The following is a 16,230-nucleotide window of genomic DNA, read 5'->3' on the forward strand; positions in this document are numbered from 1 at the left end:
ATAAAATCACTGCAAACACTGAATTAGCAAATACTGACCCATTGCTTCTAGGGGAAATACACAGTTAGGATTCTACAGGCCTCTGGTCACAGCACTTTGTTTAAAGACACTTGTTTAGGGCTTCCCTGGTGGCTCAGTGGTTAAGAATCTGCCTGCCAATGCAGGGGACACGGGTTCGAGCCCTGGTCTGGGAAGATCCCACGTGCCACGGAGCAACTAAGCCTGTGCACCACAACTACTGAACCTGCGCTCTAGAGCCCACGAGCCACAACTACTGAGCCCACGTGCCACAACTACTGAAGTCCACGCACCTAGAGCCCGAGCTCCACAACAAGAGAAGCCACCGCAACGAGAAGCCCGCGCACTGCAGTGAAGAGTAGCCCCCGCTCACCGTAACTAGAGAAAGCCCATGTGCAGCAACGAAGACCCAACACAGCCGAAAATAAATAAATAAAATAAATAAATTTATATTAAAAAAAAAGGCTTAATATATACTATTGATTCATTAACATTGAACTCATGGCCAACAGCACTGTAACCCATGCCTGAATGAAACTTATCCAACACATATTTTCTCCACAAGACACGTCACAGCCTTCTTGCACTTAGGAACGCTTGACAGCACTTGAGCACTACACTTGGGGAACAGTTAAACAGCTAAATCACCAACTAAAAGCACAAAAATGCAAGAAAAAGAAACACCCCACATCGCTAACTGAACTGTGAAAGGACACTGTTTACAGTATGAGCCGAAATGAGAAGGCAGAGTGTCACCTTGCTCGACCTCACCTGGGAACATAAATGTTGAGTGACTCAAATTTTTCATTGTTCTGCACGTCTTGAGATGACAGCAAAAGCACCATGAGTGTTGTTTGCGGTAACAAATAAATATTTGCATGTAGGTGAATTCACAGGTATGGAATCCTTGAGGAAGGAGGATCGACTGTGTGTGTGTGTGTGGAAATGTACTGGTGTTAGGTTGTTGGACTATGGCTGACATTTTCTGTTTGTTTCAGTGTTATAAAAGAAGCCATTTTTGGAATAAAATATTCAGTCTATTACAGTAGTGATGCTTAGAAGACAACTTGAGAAAATAAACCCTTTCCTACCAACATCTCCTACTAAAGAATATCCAGTGTGTCACCTCACCTATTTAATATATTACCACGTTTTTTATTTTATTTCTATTCATATTGTACGAGCTGTGTATCTGCATATATTTGTTTGTATGAAGAAAATGCTTTAATAAACTCTTTGTGAAGCAGTTTTGAAATCTCATTCCTAGAATGAAAAGGAAACTGTTTTGTGGGATTTTTATGTGTTCAAACCCAATAAAGCTTGTAGTCATGTGTGTTTATCTTGTCCCTTTAACACATCCAGTCCAATTGAAGAGAAAAGCCCAGAACCAGCGTTCCCCACAGATGTCTCTTCAGCATCCTTGCTCCGTCTGAGCCAACCTGCTGCAGCTGTGCTGACCAGCGAGGCGGAGTGGGGCCTCAAGGCCTGCAAACTCACAGACCCTGACTTTGCCCCTGCAGAGGATCCAGCAGACGCCAATGCCAGGTTCCAGGCAGAACCAATGCAGACTGGCTTGCTTGGGAATATCGACGCTCCAGGTATGAACAGATGCTCATTCTTAATTGTTCCCTGAATAAGGACAATAGCCTGTTAAAAGCTGTTCCATGAAAGAAGCTCAAAGAGCAGGGCCTTGAATGCCGTTGAGTAGAACGCAAGTTCAGACAGACTTGCATGCTGTATCACCGTGCATACAACAGTAACATACTTGAAGGACTAATTAATTTGTTTTAATTTTAAAAGGTATCAAAATAACTACTGTTGGAAAAGAGAACTGGAATTGGAGGGCCCATTATGCCAGGCGTTTAATCTAATACTGTTATCCCCATTTTACAGAAAAGTAAACAGGCTCAGGGTTAAAGGACCCCGCCCCCACCCCAAGGTTACACAGAAACAATCTTAACAGTGGACAAGAGCACAGACTCTGGAGATGGACTAGCTAAATTCTAATCTTAGCTCCCCCTCTTAGGCTGTCTTGTGATCTTGGCCAAGATTATTTCAATTCTCTGTGGCCCTGTTTCCCATAAAGTGGAGGGGTTGGCAGTACCTACTTTAGGGTCTTACTGTTAGGACCAAGTGAGTTACTAAACATCAAGGGCTCAGAACAGTGTCCCGCATCTGCTTAGCACTAGTAAATATCAGTCATGTTGGATTAGTCTTTGATAACTGCCACTAATAGAATTTTTTATAGCATTCTAAATTGGGCAGGAACTTTTTTCTTCCCTTTAGAAACGGTTTCTCTTTGTGTCTTTGTGGACCCAAATTATATCTCATACAGACAAATTGCACGTAGGTAGTATGTGTTAAAAGGCAGAGTGTTTTATAAATAGAAGTGGAAAGCAATTTAAAGAATATATATATGATCATGTTAGAAGAAACTAACCTCCAAGTTTGCCTTTAAGACATGTACCCATAATTGTGTTAAAGGCAAAATCTAGAATAGATGCCCTTGGTGTTAATTTCCTTTGTCCCAACTGAATATTGATTTAAATTTGTAGGTCTAAAATGACAGATAATGAACTGTGCAGAAGTACCCATTTTGACTTTTGAAAATGGTTCTTTATTATTTGAATCAATGCTCTTTAAAGATAAGGCTTTTGAAAGCTTATTTAATGAATGTCTCCACTTGCTTTGTCTATGATTTATTTGGTAAAAGTGTTGGATACTGAATTCCTTTTCTTTTTTGTTCCTGTTCCTTTAAGACTTCACTGTTGAGAATCCCTGGGATGATGAGTTGATTGTCAAACTTTTATCCGGACTTTCTAAACCAGTGAGTTCCTATCCAAATACTTATGAATGGCAATGTAAACTTCCAGCCATCAAGCCCAAGACTGAATTTCAACTGGGTAAGAACCATATGGGTAATAAAACTTTAAACTTTTTTTCTCTGTGGGAAGTTGATGTTTATTCCTGCTGGCACCACCCTCACCCCTACCCCTCCACCCCCTCCCCCACTTCCGTTAAAAAGTTTTATCTGTAGTATTAAGATGAGAACATTTTGTTAAGCCATGACTGTAGGATTTTGATTGCTGTGGGACTATAACTTATAAAGGGCAATTTGGCAATATCTACCAAAATTTCAAATGCATGTACTTTTAGACCCAGACATCCACTTTTAAGGATTTCCTGCAGATACACTTGGATACATTCAAAGTGAGGTGTGTGTAAAAGCAACAGATTGGAAACAACATAGGCATCTAAGGGGACTGCTTAAATAAATTATGGGACATCTCTACAGTAAGCTACAGCTCACTCTGTGCAGCTAGGGAATGATCTCCAAAACATGCTGCTAAGTGAAAGGGCAGACTAGTGTTATATGCTGCTTTTTATTTCTTAAAAAGGGGCAAGATAATGTATATTCATATTTGATAGTATTTCCAGAGAACACTTGAAGGGTACTCAAAACTAATAAAAATGGTTAATTGTTAGTGGGAGGGGAAACAGGGTAGATGTGGATAACAATGGGAGCAAGACTTCTCATAATGTACTTTCCACACACACAGACACACACACACACACACAGATTCCCCTATTATTAACATCTTGCATCGGTGTGGTACAGTTGTTAAAGTTGATGAGCCAATATTGCTACATTATTATTAACTACAGTTCATAGTTTACATTAGGATTCATTCTTTGTGTTGTACATTCTGTGGGGTTTGACAGATGTGTAATGACATGCATCTGTCATTACAGTATCATACAGAACAGTTTCAGTGCCCTAAACCCCTGTGCTTCATCTATTCATCCCTTCCTCCCTCTACCTGAAACCCTAGCAACCACTAATCTCTTACTGCCGTCTCCGCATAGTTGTAATCGTTACAGCATATAGACTTTTCAGATGGGCTTCTTTTGCTTAGCAGTATGCATTTAAGTTTCCTCCATGTCTTTTCATGACTTGATAGCTCTTTCTTTTTCATCTCTGAGGAGTATTCCATTGTGGGAAGGTACTATAGTTTATTTATCCATTCACCTATTGAAGGGTATCTTGGTTGCTTCCAAGTTTTGGCAATGATGAATAAAGCTGCCGTAAACATTCCTGTACAGTTTTTGTGTGGACGTAAGTTTTCAGTTCATTTGGCTAAGTACTAAGGAGTGTGATTGCTGGATCATATAGTTAAGGCTATGTTTACTTTTGTAAGAAACTGCCAAGCTGTCTTCCAGCGGGGTTTATACCATTTTGAATTCCCACAGCAATGAATGAGAATTCTGTTGCTCCACATTCTTTTTTTTTTTTTTTTTTTCATCATCACACATTAATAGTTTTTTTTTTAAGAGTATAGTAGTTTTTTTTGTTGTTTTTTGTTTTATTTAATTTATTTATTTATTTATTTATTTTTGGCTGTGTTGGGTCTTAGTTTCTGTGCGAGGGCTTTCTCTAGTTGCGGCAAACGGGGGCCACTCTTCATCACGGTGCACGGGCCTTTCACTGTCACGGCCTCTCTTGTTGCGGAGCACAGGCTCCAGACGCGCAGGCTCAGTAGTTGTGGCTCACGGGCCTAGTTGCTCCGTGGCATGTGGGATCTTCCCAGACTAGGGCTCGAACCCATGTCCCCTGCATTGGCAGGCAGATTCTCAACCACTGCGCCACCAGGGAAGCCCAGTTGCTCCACGTTCTTGTCAGCATGTGGTATTGTCAGCGTTTGGGGTATTAGCCATTCTAGTAGATGTGCAGTGGTATTTCACTATTGTCTTTAATTTGCAATTCTCTAATTATGTATGATGTTGAACATTTTTTCAAATGTTTATTTGCCATCTGAATATCTTCTTTCCTGAGATATATGTTCAGATCGTTTGCCCATTTTTCAATCAGGTTGTTAGTTTTCTTATTAAGAGTTCATTGTATATTTTGGCTAGTGGTCCTTTATCAGTTGTTTTACAAAGATTTTCCCCCAGCCTCTGGCTTGTCTTTTCATTCTATTAGCTGTGTTTTTTGCAGAGTAGAAGCTTTCAATTTTAATGAAGTCTAGTTTATCACTTTTTTCCTTTCACGGATCATGCTTTTGGTGTTGTATCCAAGAGGTCATCAGCAAACCCAAGGTCACCTAGATATTCTCCTACGTTATCTGCTAGGAATTTTGTAGTTTTGTGTTATATATTCAGATCTATGAACCATTTTGAATTAACTTCTGTCAAAGGTATAAGATCTGTGTCTAGATTCATTTTGCATGTTGATGTTCAGTTGTTCCATCACCATTTGTTGAAAAGACTATCTTTCCTGCATTGAGTGGCCTTTACTCTTTTGTCAGTGATCAATTGACTATATTTGTTTGGGTCTATTCCTGGGCTCTCTCCTCTGTTTCATTAATCTATTTGCCTATTCACCAATACCACACTGTCCTGATTTTGGTAGCTTTTATAGTAAGTCTTGATGTTGGGTAGTGTCGGTCCTCCAATTTGTTCTCCTTCAATACTGTGTTGGCTGTCTGATTCTTTTGCCTTTCCATATAAACTTTAGAATTAGTTTGTCATTATCCACAAAATGACTTGGTGGGATTTTGCTTGGTATTGCATTGAATCTATAGATCAAGTTTGGAAGAACTTCACAATGCTGTGTCTTCCTATCTGTGTATATAGAATATCTCTCCATATATTTAGATTTTTTAATTTGTTTCATCAGAGTTTTGTAGTTTTCCTCATGTAGACCTTGTACATATTTTGTTACATTTATACTTAAGTATTTCATTGGGGAGGAGGGGGTTGCTAATGTAAATTTTATTGTGTTTTTAATTTCAAATTCCACTTATTCATTTTTGGTACATGTGGCATAGAACTGTTCACAGTATTCCTTTATTATCCTTTTAATGTCCATAGGATCTGTAGTGATGCCCCCTCTTTCATTTCTGATATTAGTAATATGTGTCCTCCCTAATTTTTCTTAGTTAGCCTGGCAGAAGCTTATCAATTTCATTGATATTTTCAAAGAAACAACTTTTTTTCCCACAGAACCAACTTTTGTTTTCATTGATTTCCTCTACTGATTTTCAGTTTTAAATTTTGTTGATTTCTACTCTGATTCTTATTTTTTCTTTTCTTCTGCTTACTTTGGATTTAATTTGCTCTTCTTTTTCCAGTTTTCTAAGGTGGAAACTAAGATTATTGATTTTAGATATTTTTTTCTAACATATGCATTCAATGCTATAAATTTCTTAATACTGCATTTTCCACATCTCACAATTTCAATAAATTATGTTTTAAAAGTGTGTTATTTAATCTCCAAATTTGGGGGGACTTTCCAGCTATCCTTCTGTTATTGATTACCAGCTTAATTCCACTGTGATCTGAGTGCATACTTTGTATGATTTCTTTTTTTTTTTTTTTTTTTTTAAATTTGGTGAAGTTGTGTTTTATGGCCTAGAATGTGGTCTTTCTTGGTGACTGTTCCATGTAAGCTTGAAAAAAATGTATATTCCACTGTTGTTAAATTAAGTATTTCATGAATGTCTATTAGATCCAGTTGATTGGTGGTGCTGTTCGGTTCAACCATGCCCTTAAAGATTTTCTGCCTGTTGGATCTGTCAATTGCTGATAGAGGGATGTAGAAACTCCAGCTGTAATAGTGAATATATTTATTCTCCTTGCAAGTCTGTCAATTTTTGCCTATTTTGATGCTCTGTCGTTCTTAGGCTCATACACATTAAGGATTGTTATGTCTTGGAGAACTGAGCCCTATATCATTATGTAATGCCTTTCTTTATCCTTGATAACTTTCCTTACTTTTAAGTCTGTTCTGTGTAAAATTAATATAGCTACACCAGCTTTCTGTTGATTAATATTAGCGTGACATATCTTTCTCCATGCCTTTACTTTTATTTTTTCTGTGTCTTTATATTTAGGGTGTGTTTCTTGTAGACAATATATAGTTGGGTCTTGTATTTTTATCTATTGTGATATAGTTGGATTAATATCTACTATATTTGTTACTGTTTTCTATTTATTGCCCTTGTTTTTCATTTCCTTTTTTGTCTTTCACTCTCTTTCTGCCTTCTCTGGTTTTAATTATTTATGTGATTCTATTTCTCTCTTCTCTTAGCATATCAATTATACTTCTTTCTTTACTTTTTTTAGTGGTTGGCCTAGAGTTTGCAATGTACATTTACAAGTAACCCATGTCCACCTTTCAATAACACTATACTGCTTCACAAATAGCACAAGTCCCTTATAACAGAGTTACCAATTCCTCCCTCCTCCCCCTTATGGCATTACTCTCACTCATTTCACTTACCCACAGGCTGTGCTTACTGAACACATTGTTGCTATTATTATTTTGAACAGCTATCTGTTAGATCAATTAGGAATAAAAAATAAATAAAAGATTTTATTTTATCTTCATTTATTCCTTTTCCTATTCTTTTCTGATCTGAGTTTCTGACCTGTATCATCTTCCTTCCCTCTGAAGAACTTCTTTTTTTCTCTTTTATTTTTATTGGAGTATAGTTGCTTTACAGTGTTGTGTTAGTTTCTGCTGTACAGCAAAGTGAATCAGCTATACGTATATATATTGGGTTGGCCAAAAAGTTCGTTCGGGTTTTTCCATATGATGTTACGGAACGAATGAACTTTTGGGCCAACCCAATATATCCCCTCTCTTTTGGATTTCCTTCCCATTTAGGTCACCACAGAGCATTGAGTAGAATTCCCTGTGCTATATATGTTAGGTTCTCATTAGTTATCTATTTTACGCATAGTATCAATAGTGTATATATGTCAATCCCAATCTCCCAATTCATCCCACCCCCCAGAACTTCTTTTAACATTTCTTGCAAGGCAGGTTTACTGGTGACAGATTGCCTGAATTTTTGTTTGTCTAATGAAGTCTTTATTTCTTCTTCACTTTTGAAAGGGAAGAATTCTTGGTTTGTGGTTTTCTGGCTTTTTTTTTTTTTTCTTTCAATACTTACTCCACTCTCTTCTTGCTTGTATGGTTTCTGAAGAGAAGTCAGTGTGATTCTTATGCTTGCTCCTCTATAGATAAGGTGGTTTTATTCCTCTGGTTTCTTTCAATATTTTCTCCTTGTCTGATTTTCTGCAGTTTGAACATGACATGCCTAGCTGTAGCTTTTTGGTATTCTTCCTGCTTGGCGTTCTCTGAAATTCCTGGATCTGTGATTTAGTGTCTGTCATTGATTTTGGAAATTTCTCAGCCATTATTACCCCAGCTATGTCTTCTGTTCTCTTTTTCCTCTTCATCCTAGTGTCCCATTACACATTTGTTACCCCTTTTGTAGTTGTCCCATAGTTCTTGAACATTCTATTCTATCTTTTTCATTTTATTTCTCTCTTTGCATTTCGGTGTTGGAAGTTTCTGTTGGCATATTTGTCAAGCTCACAGTTTCTTTTTCCAGCCACATACAGCCTATTGATGAGCCCATCAAAGATATTCTTCATTTTGTCACAGTCCTTTTTTATTTCTAGCGTTTCCTTTTGATTCTTTCTCGGAGTTTGTATTTGTCTTCTTACATTACTCATGTATTCTTGCATGTCGTTTACCTTCTTCATTACAGCTCTTAGCATATTAATCATAATTTTTTTTATTCCTGGTCTCATAATTCCAAAATCTTTTCTATATCTGTATCTGGTTCTGATACTTGCTCTGTCTTTTCAAGCTGTGTTTTTTGTCTTTTATTATGCCTTGTAATTTTTGTTAGAAGCCAGTCCTGATATCCTGCTGAAAGGAACTGAGATAAATAGGCCTTTCGTGTAAGGTTTATGCTTATCTGGCTTGGGCTTAGGCTGTGTTTACTATTTTCTGTGGCTGTAGGTATCAAAGGCTGAAATTCCCCTTTGTGTCCTTATTTGTCTCCCCTGTTGTCTTTGGGCTTACCTAGAGACTTGTTCTTAAATAAGGTCTGAGACATCAATTCTTTCTGTGGTGACTCCTCTCCCCAACCCCCCTTCTGTACTGGCTTCAGTGGTAGTTTCTGCTTCTGGGCTCTGCTATTCTCTGTATTCACCTGTCTGTCTCCTCAGTTTGGGGGGCAGCAGTTTTCCCTGTGACCTCAGTTCTCTAACAGATCTAAGAGTTGTTGATTTTCAATTTGTTCAGCTTTTTTCTTACTGTGAGGGTAGACTGACGACTTCCAAACTCCTTTACATGCCAGCTAGAAACCAGAAAGCTACTTTTTTATATTTGATTTTAAACACATGAATTCGTTTTTTAAAAAATTAAAAATCTGTTACAACTTTACCTCTGTCATCTTTCTACCAAAACCAATAACCCCAGTGTAACTGAAAAATATCAAGACAAATCCAGCTGAGGGGCATTCTACAACTTACCAGAACAGTGCTCCTTGGAACTGTCATGGTCATCAGAACAAAAAGTTAGAAACAGTCACAGCCTAGCAGAGGCTGAGGAGATTTGATGAATGTGTCCTAGCACATTAGGGGAAAACTAGTGAAATCTGAATAAAGTGTGGAGTTTAGTTAACAGTAACATACCGGTTTTGGTTCTTGTTTGTTACCAGTGTAACTTGGTTATGTAAAAGTTAGCAGTAGGGGAAACAGGATGCAGAACATACAGAAACTACTATCTTCTCAACTTTTCTATAAATCAAAAACTGTTCTGAAATAGAAAGTTTACTGCAATAAAAATTTTTTAAGTATCTGTTAGAAATATCGGTACAATTATACTCTGCCCTTTTTATTCTGATGTAAAACACTTGCATTTTTCAAAGGCATGTTAGAGCTTTGTTTAGCACGTTGTAGAGGATGTCCACTTGTTCTTTCTGTCATCACAACAGCCTTGCCGAGTAGGCAGCACACGTACTCCCCCTTTAAATATGACAGCGCACTGGTAAAGAGAGGATGGCTGCCCGCGGCCCTGCTGCTCAGTGACAGGCCTGGGTCCTGGCAGTGCTGCCCTGGCTCCTCCATCACTTCGTTATAAAGGGGGCTGTTTTGTGGCAGGTATTTGTTTAACTTTCATGTAAGACTGAAAAAACATTTCCTAAGGGAGCTATATCCATTTTTATTTATTAAAGCAATTCAAGCACCAAGAAAAATTTACAAATACTTCATTTTGATAGTCTAATGTTTTGAGCCTTTTTTTTTTTTTAATATATATATTTACTTTTTTTTTTTTTTTTTTTTGGCTGTGTTGGGTCTTCGTTTCTGTGCGAGGGCCTTCTCTAGTTGCGGCGAGCGGGGGCCACTCTTCATCGCGGTGCACAGGCCTCTCACTGTCGCGGCCTCTCGTTGCGGAGCACAAGCTCCAGACGCGCAGGCTCAGTAGTTGTGGCTCACGGGCCTAGTTGCTCCGCGGCATGTGGGATCCTCCCAGACCAGGGCTCGAACCCGTGTCCCCTGCACCGGCAGGCAGATTCCCAACCACTGCACCACCAGGGAAGCCCCTGAGCCTTTTTTTCATTTTGACTTATCTACCTCCTCAGGTTCTTTGCTGGTCTATGTTGATCACCTTCTTGGAGAAGGGGCTTTTGCCCACGTCTATGAAGTTACCCACGGAGATGTGAACGATAGCAAAAAAAAGCAGAAATTTGTTTTGAAGGTAAATGATCTGTACAATATAGAAAATGAATTTTAGGACTTGAGTTTGCCAGCCTCCTTTTTTTTTTTTTTTAAAGATAGTGGTGGTTTCACTTAGGTCTATTGTCAGCACTTAAGAAACAAAACTATCCCACAAGGATTCAGAATTGCCTCGCCACTAAAATTACCTTGCAGCAGTTCCCACGCTGCAGCAACAATTCATAGCTTGTCATCACTTTCTACCCCACATCCTATATTTGGATGAAGTGGCTTTCTTGCTATCATTTTCCAGAATGTGAGCTGGATATGAATGTCACATACCTGATTTGCAGGTCCAGAAGCCCGCCAACCCCTGGGAATTCTATATCGGGACCCAGCTGATGGAGAGACTAAAGCCAAGCATGCGACACATGTTTATCAAATTCTATTCTGCCCACCTGTTCCAGAATGGCAGTGTGTTAGTAGGAGATCTCTACAGCTATGGGACATTACTAGTAAGTGTATTGCTTTTATGACAAACAGAAACTGAAGTACATTTTTGGCTTGTGCCTTGCACATACCTTTTGCACTTGGAGCTTTTATTGGAGTGATGGGTGGGGGCAAAGCTCTTGACTTGAAATTTCATTAATCCTGTGCAACCAACTCAGGACTCCACTTTCCATTGTTTCTAGAATGCCATTAACCTCTATAAAAATACCCCTGAAAAAGTGATGCCTCAAGCTCTAGTCCTCGCTTTTGCTATCAGAGTGCTGTGCATGATTGAACAAGTCCATGACTGCGAAATCATCCACGGAGACATCAAGCCAGACAATTTCATACTCGGAAACAGGCAAGTTGCCCTTTTAACAGGTCCTTCTCTTACCGTTTCCCCAGCAGACTTCTATTATCTGTGCTCACGCAGCCTGGCCCTTGTTTGTGTTTAATATAGATTTTTGGAACAGGACGGTGAAGATGATGATCTATCTGCTGGCTTGGCACTGATCGACCTGGGTCAGAGTATAGACATGAAACTTTTTCCAAAAGGAACTGCGTTTACGGCAAAGTGTGAAACATCTGGTTTCCAGTGTATTGAGATGCTCAGTAACAAGCCCTGGAACTACCAGGTAGAGAACTAGAGTGAGAGATTTGAAAACATTTCCCTGTATAACACTCACTATAATTTCAAAATGAATTTGAGCATCTAGATAGTTTGAGCTGATCTAGTGTTCTTCTAGCCCTGGGTTCAGACGACGTTCCAGGGTTGTTCTCCGTTGTGGACTCGTCACACCTCGTGAGGTTTGGAGCACAGTTCAAAGACCACAGCCAGTCCTGGGGGGAGGAGCTGGGAGGACTTGCAAGCGGCTTGGTGTTGTGTTTGCCTCTGTGTGACAAAACGAAGGACGCGGTAGCTCAGGAAGAGCAGAGCTTCCCAAGACGCTGCCTCAGGAGGTGGCGGGCGATCTGCCATCCGTGGAAGCCTCCAGCAAAGCCTAGACGGGCGTTCATAGGACGTGTCAGTGTGGGGTTAATGCACACTTCCAGAATTCTTTAAAAGTGAAATCCTGTGACTATTTATTTCCTGTGATCTATCATATTTGCTGCATAACTTAGACATGGGAATATACTCAAGTGTAAATTAGTGTATTAGTCATATAGACCCATATTTTCTTTATAGATTGATTACTTTGGAGTTGCTGCAACAGTGTACTGCATGCTTTTTGGCACCTACATGAAAGTGAAAAATGAAGGGGGAGTCTGGAAGCCTGAAGGTCTTTTTAGAAGGTGGGTATTAGCATTGGTGCTACAGCGAAAAGAATAAATACAGTAGAATGTTGGGTTCCATCTGGTGGAAAATGGATCTTTGCCACAGAAGACCCATGCCTTGGGAAGTAGGGTGAACTAGCATAACCCTGGGCCCTGGGTGCAGTGAGCAAGTTATTTAAGTCCTTCTGTTTCTCCATTTGTAACTTTTGTGGAACAAGTTGTGTGTAGACGTTTCTTTGGATCTTCAGTTTCTCCTATGTATAATAGATTCAACATATCCATTCTATTTTTTTTTGTTGAATTTTTGAATTTTTTTTTATTTTATTATTTTTTTTAATAGATCTTCACTGGAGTATAATTGCTTCACAATGCTGTGTTAGCTTCTGTTGTACAACAAAGTGAATCATCCATATGCATAATATGTCCCCATATCCCCTCCCTCTTGAGCCTCCCTCCCATCCTCCCTATCCCACCCCTCTAGGTCATCGCAAAGCACGGAGCTGATCTCCCTGTGCTATGCTGCTGCTTCCCACTAGCTATTTTACATTTAGTAGTGTATATATGTTGATGCTACTCTCACTTCGCCCCAGCTTCCCCCTCCCACCCCACGTCCTCAAGTCCATTCTCTGTGTCTGTATCTTTATTCCTGCCCTGCAACTAGGTTCATCAGTACCATTTTTTTAGATTCCATATATATGCGTTAGCATATGGTATTTGTTTTTCTCTTTCTGATTTACTTCACTCTGTACGACAGACTCTAGGTCCATCCACCTCACTACAAATAACTCAATTTCGTTTCTTTTTATGGCTGAGTAATATTCCATTGTATATATGTGCCACATCTTCTTTATCCTTTCATCTATCGATGGACATTTAGGTTGGTTCCATGTCCTGGCTATTGTAAATAGTGCTGCAATGAACACTGTGGTACATGACTCTTTTTGAATTATGGTTTTCTCAGGGTATATGCCCAGTAGTGGGATTGCTGGGTCATATGGTAGTTCTATTTTTAGTTTTTTAAGGAACCTCCATACTGTTTTCCATAGTGGTTGTATCAATTTACATTCCCACCAACATATCCATTCTTGATGCATTAGGTTGGGTTGAGGTTAGAGTTAAGTCAGATGCAAGAGTGGGATTGCCCTGCACGCTGAAGGCTACTTTTTTTTAAAAATAAATTTATTTATTTATTGGCTGCATCGGGTCTTTGTTGCTGCACGCGGGCTTTCTCTAGTTTCAGCAAGCAGGGGCTACTCTTCGTTGCGGTGCGCGGGCTTCTTATTGAGGTGGCTTCTCTTTTTGCAGAGCATGGGCTCTAGGCCCACGGGCTTCAGTAGTTGTGGCACGCGGGCTCAGTAGCTGTGGCTCACAGGCTCTAGAGCGCAGGCTCAGTAGTTGTGGCGCATGGGCTCAGTTGCTCCGCGGCATGTGGGATCTTTCCGGACCAGGGCTCGAACCCGTGTCCCCTGCATTGGCAGGTGGATTCTTAACCACTGAGCCACCAGGGAAGCCCTGAAGGCTACATTTTATCCTTCATTTATGCCTTGTCTCTCCAGGCTTCCTCATCTGGATATGTGGAATGAATTTTTTCACATAATGTTGAATATACCAGATTGTCATCATCTTCCATCTTTGGATTTGTTAAGGCAGAAGCTGAAGAAAGTATTTCAAGAACACTATACAAACAAGATTAAGACCCTTCGTAATAGGCTAATTGTACTGCTCTTAGAATATAAGCGTTCTCGAAAATAAAATATGGACACTCCCTAAAAATCGCTTTGTAAATGCTGGCCTGCTCACTTTGAACCTTGATGTTTCCACATTTATTGTTTATGTAAATGTTGCTTAAAAATAAAGCCCACAAAATATATCCCTGGGACATAGTTGTTACAAATATTTCAACAAAATACACAACACGGTAACGTCCGTGCGTAGCAGGCTGACTAGGCAGCTCTTGGGATGCGAGCATTCACGAGAATAATCGGCAAGTGAACATTCTCTAAAAAGCACTTTTCAAGCACTGACCTGTTCACTTTAAGCCAAAAAAGAGCCAAGTCAGGTTTGTTTGTTTCTAAATTTGGGGGTTTATATTTGTGTAAAATAAAAATTCCCCAAATACATCTAGCAGTCTGAATGTTTTTATGAATTGAATGTGCCTGTCCTTTATTGTACTTGTTCTTCATTGCTATCCATGGGAAATATTGCAGGTATAAATCTTAAGCTTTGTATTTTAAAAGTATGATTCAAAAGAATATCTCAGATCTTGAAAATAGTCATGTAAGCTCCATGCATCATTAATTAGCTCTGAAATTATAGCAGCCAACTTAGCATTTATTGACTTAAAGCTGGAAGGGTCCTATAACCTGAATTGACCTTCCCTCCTTCATCCCTCCCTCTTCCCTTAGCACATGATGAAGGCAAATGTGAGGGGACACCCAGTTCAAGAAGACACAGTGACTGGCTTCCGCCTCCTCCCTCACTCCCAGCCACCAGGTTCCCCGTTCCAGAGACAACCTCAGCCCACGTTTTCTGACCTTTCCAAAAATTATTCCATGCATATATATATATAATGTTTCTTGACAAAGCTAGCATAATTCTGCTTTTTTTCACCTAATGTATGGTGGAGAATGTAAGTACATATAGAATGGTCTCATTCTTGTGATGGCTGTGTAATATTTGGTTGTATGATATATAGCCATAATTTGTAGTGTAAAATCCTAGAAGCGAAATTGCTGGGTCAAAGGTGAGGACATTTAAAATTTTGTCTCAATATTGCAAATAATCCCCCTGTAGGGCTGTGCCAGCAGGGATCAAAGTCTGTTCCCCACACCTCCACTAACAGGACACGTCAGGCTCTTTGACCCTTGCCACTCTGACAGGTGACAAAATGGTATTTCCTTGTGGTCTTCATTTGCATTCTCTTCTGAATTAGGCCAAATATATTCATATATTCAAGACCTATGTGTTTTTTTCTTTTTCTGTGAACTCTATCCTTTGTCAGTTTTTCACTTGGGATTGCTCTTTTTCAGTTTAAGTTGTACGACCCCTTTGTATTTCTCCCAATTTGTCATCTGTCTCTTGACTTAAGATTTCTGTTGACATGAAGATTTTTTTTTAATTTTGTTTCGTACTCTGATTTATAAAGTTTTTTGAAGCCTTTTTTGGCTTTTGCATCTTAAAATGCCGTCTTCGATTGAGAGAATAAGAAGAGAGTCTTCTAATGTTTTTATATTAGTACTAATTTAAATACTTAAGACTAAACTTTTGGTTGTTTTAAATCAGATGTCACTTTTTCTTATTTTTTCTAGCTGGTACTTTGACTATATGAGCCTATTGATTTCTATAAAAAGCTTTTCAGTTGATTGTTTTGAAGTTTCCAAGTAAATAACCATCACTATGAAAATGCTGCTTATTTTACATCTCTGCCAGTTTTTTGCTGGTGATTTTTCTCTTGCCTTCGCCATTGCCCAGGACCATGAGAAGAGGGCTAAACAGGGATGGTGCTGGACATCTCTGTCTCCTGCTTTAGAAAGAGCTCCTCCCATGTTTATCCAGTAAGCTCATGAGGCTGGCCTGAGGTAGCCTTTCTTAATCACGTTGAAGAAGTATCCATCCATTTCTTTTTACAAATGTGAATCATAACATTATTTCACAGTTTTCTTGCCCCTCTTTTCATCTGTATTGGACCAGCTATATGCCGTTCCCCTATATGAATGTACCATATTTTAGTTAACCAATTCTCTATTTAGAGACAATTAGGGCTTCCCTGGTGGCGCAGTGGTTGGGAATCCGCCTGCCGGTGCAGGGGACATGGGTTCGATCCCTGGTCCTGGAGGATCCCACATGCCGCGGAGCGGCTGGGCCCGTGCGCCACAACTGCTGAGCCTGCGCTCTGGAGCCCGTGCTCCGCAGCAAGAGTAGCCACTGCAG

General features: G+C 39.5%; 1 protein-coding gene across 3 annotated transcripts in view; it reads left to right on the forward strand.

Annotated features, from left to right (window-relative positions):
- The window catches only part of BUB1 (BUB1 mitotic checkpoint serine/threonine kinase), a 42,269-nt gene extending 28,196 nt beyond the window's left edge, over positions 1–14,073 (forward strand). For all 3 annotated transcript variants that reach the window (XM_068564904.1, XM_068564906.1, XM_068564905.1), the window contains 8 exons: positions 1,381–1,616; positions 2,778–2,921; positions 10,464–10,579; positions 10,890–11,051; positions 11,229–11,386; positions 11,486–11,660; positions 12,212–12,318; positions 13,857–14,073. In XM_068564904.1, coding sequence (XP_068421005.1) covers positions 1,381–1,616; positions 2,778–2,921; positions 10,464–10,579; positions 10,890–11,051; positions 11,229–11,386; positions 11,486–11,660; positions 12,212–12,318; positions 13,857–14,052 — 1,294 coding nt within the window. In that variant the 3' untranslated portion in view covers positions 14,053–14,073. The remainder of the gene's footprint in view (positions 1–1,380; positions 1,617–2,777; positions 2,922–10,463; positions 10,580–10,889; positions 11,052–11,228; positions 11,387–11,485; positions 11,661–12,211; positions 12,319–13,856) is intronic.
- The last annotated feature ends 2,157 nt before the right edge of the window (positions 14,074–16,230 follow it).

Source organism: Eschrichtius robustus, chromosome 15, assembly GCF_028021215.1.
Source record: "Eschrichtius robustus isolate mEscRob2 chromosome 15, mEscRob2.pri, whole genome shotgun sequence".
Lineage (NCBI taxonomy): Eukaryota > Metazoa > Chordata > Mammalia > Artiodactyla > Eschrichtiidae > Eschrichtius > Eschrichtius robustus.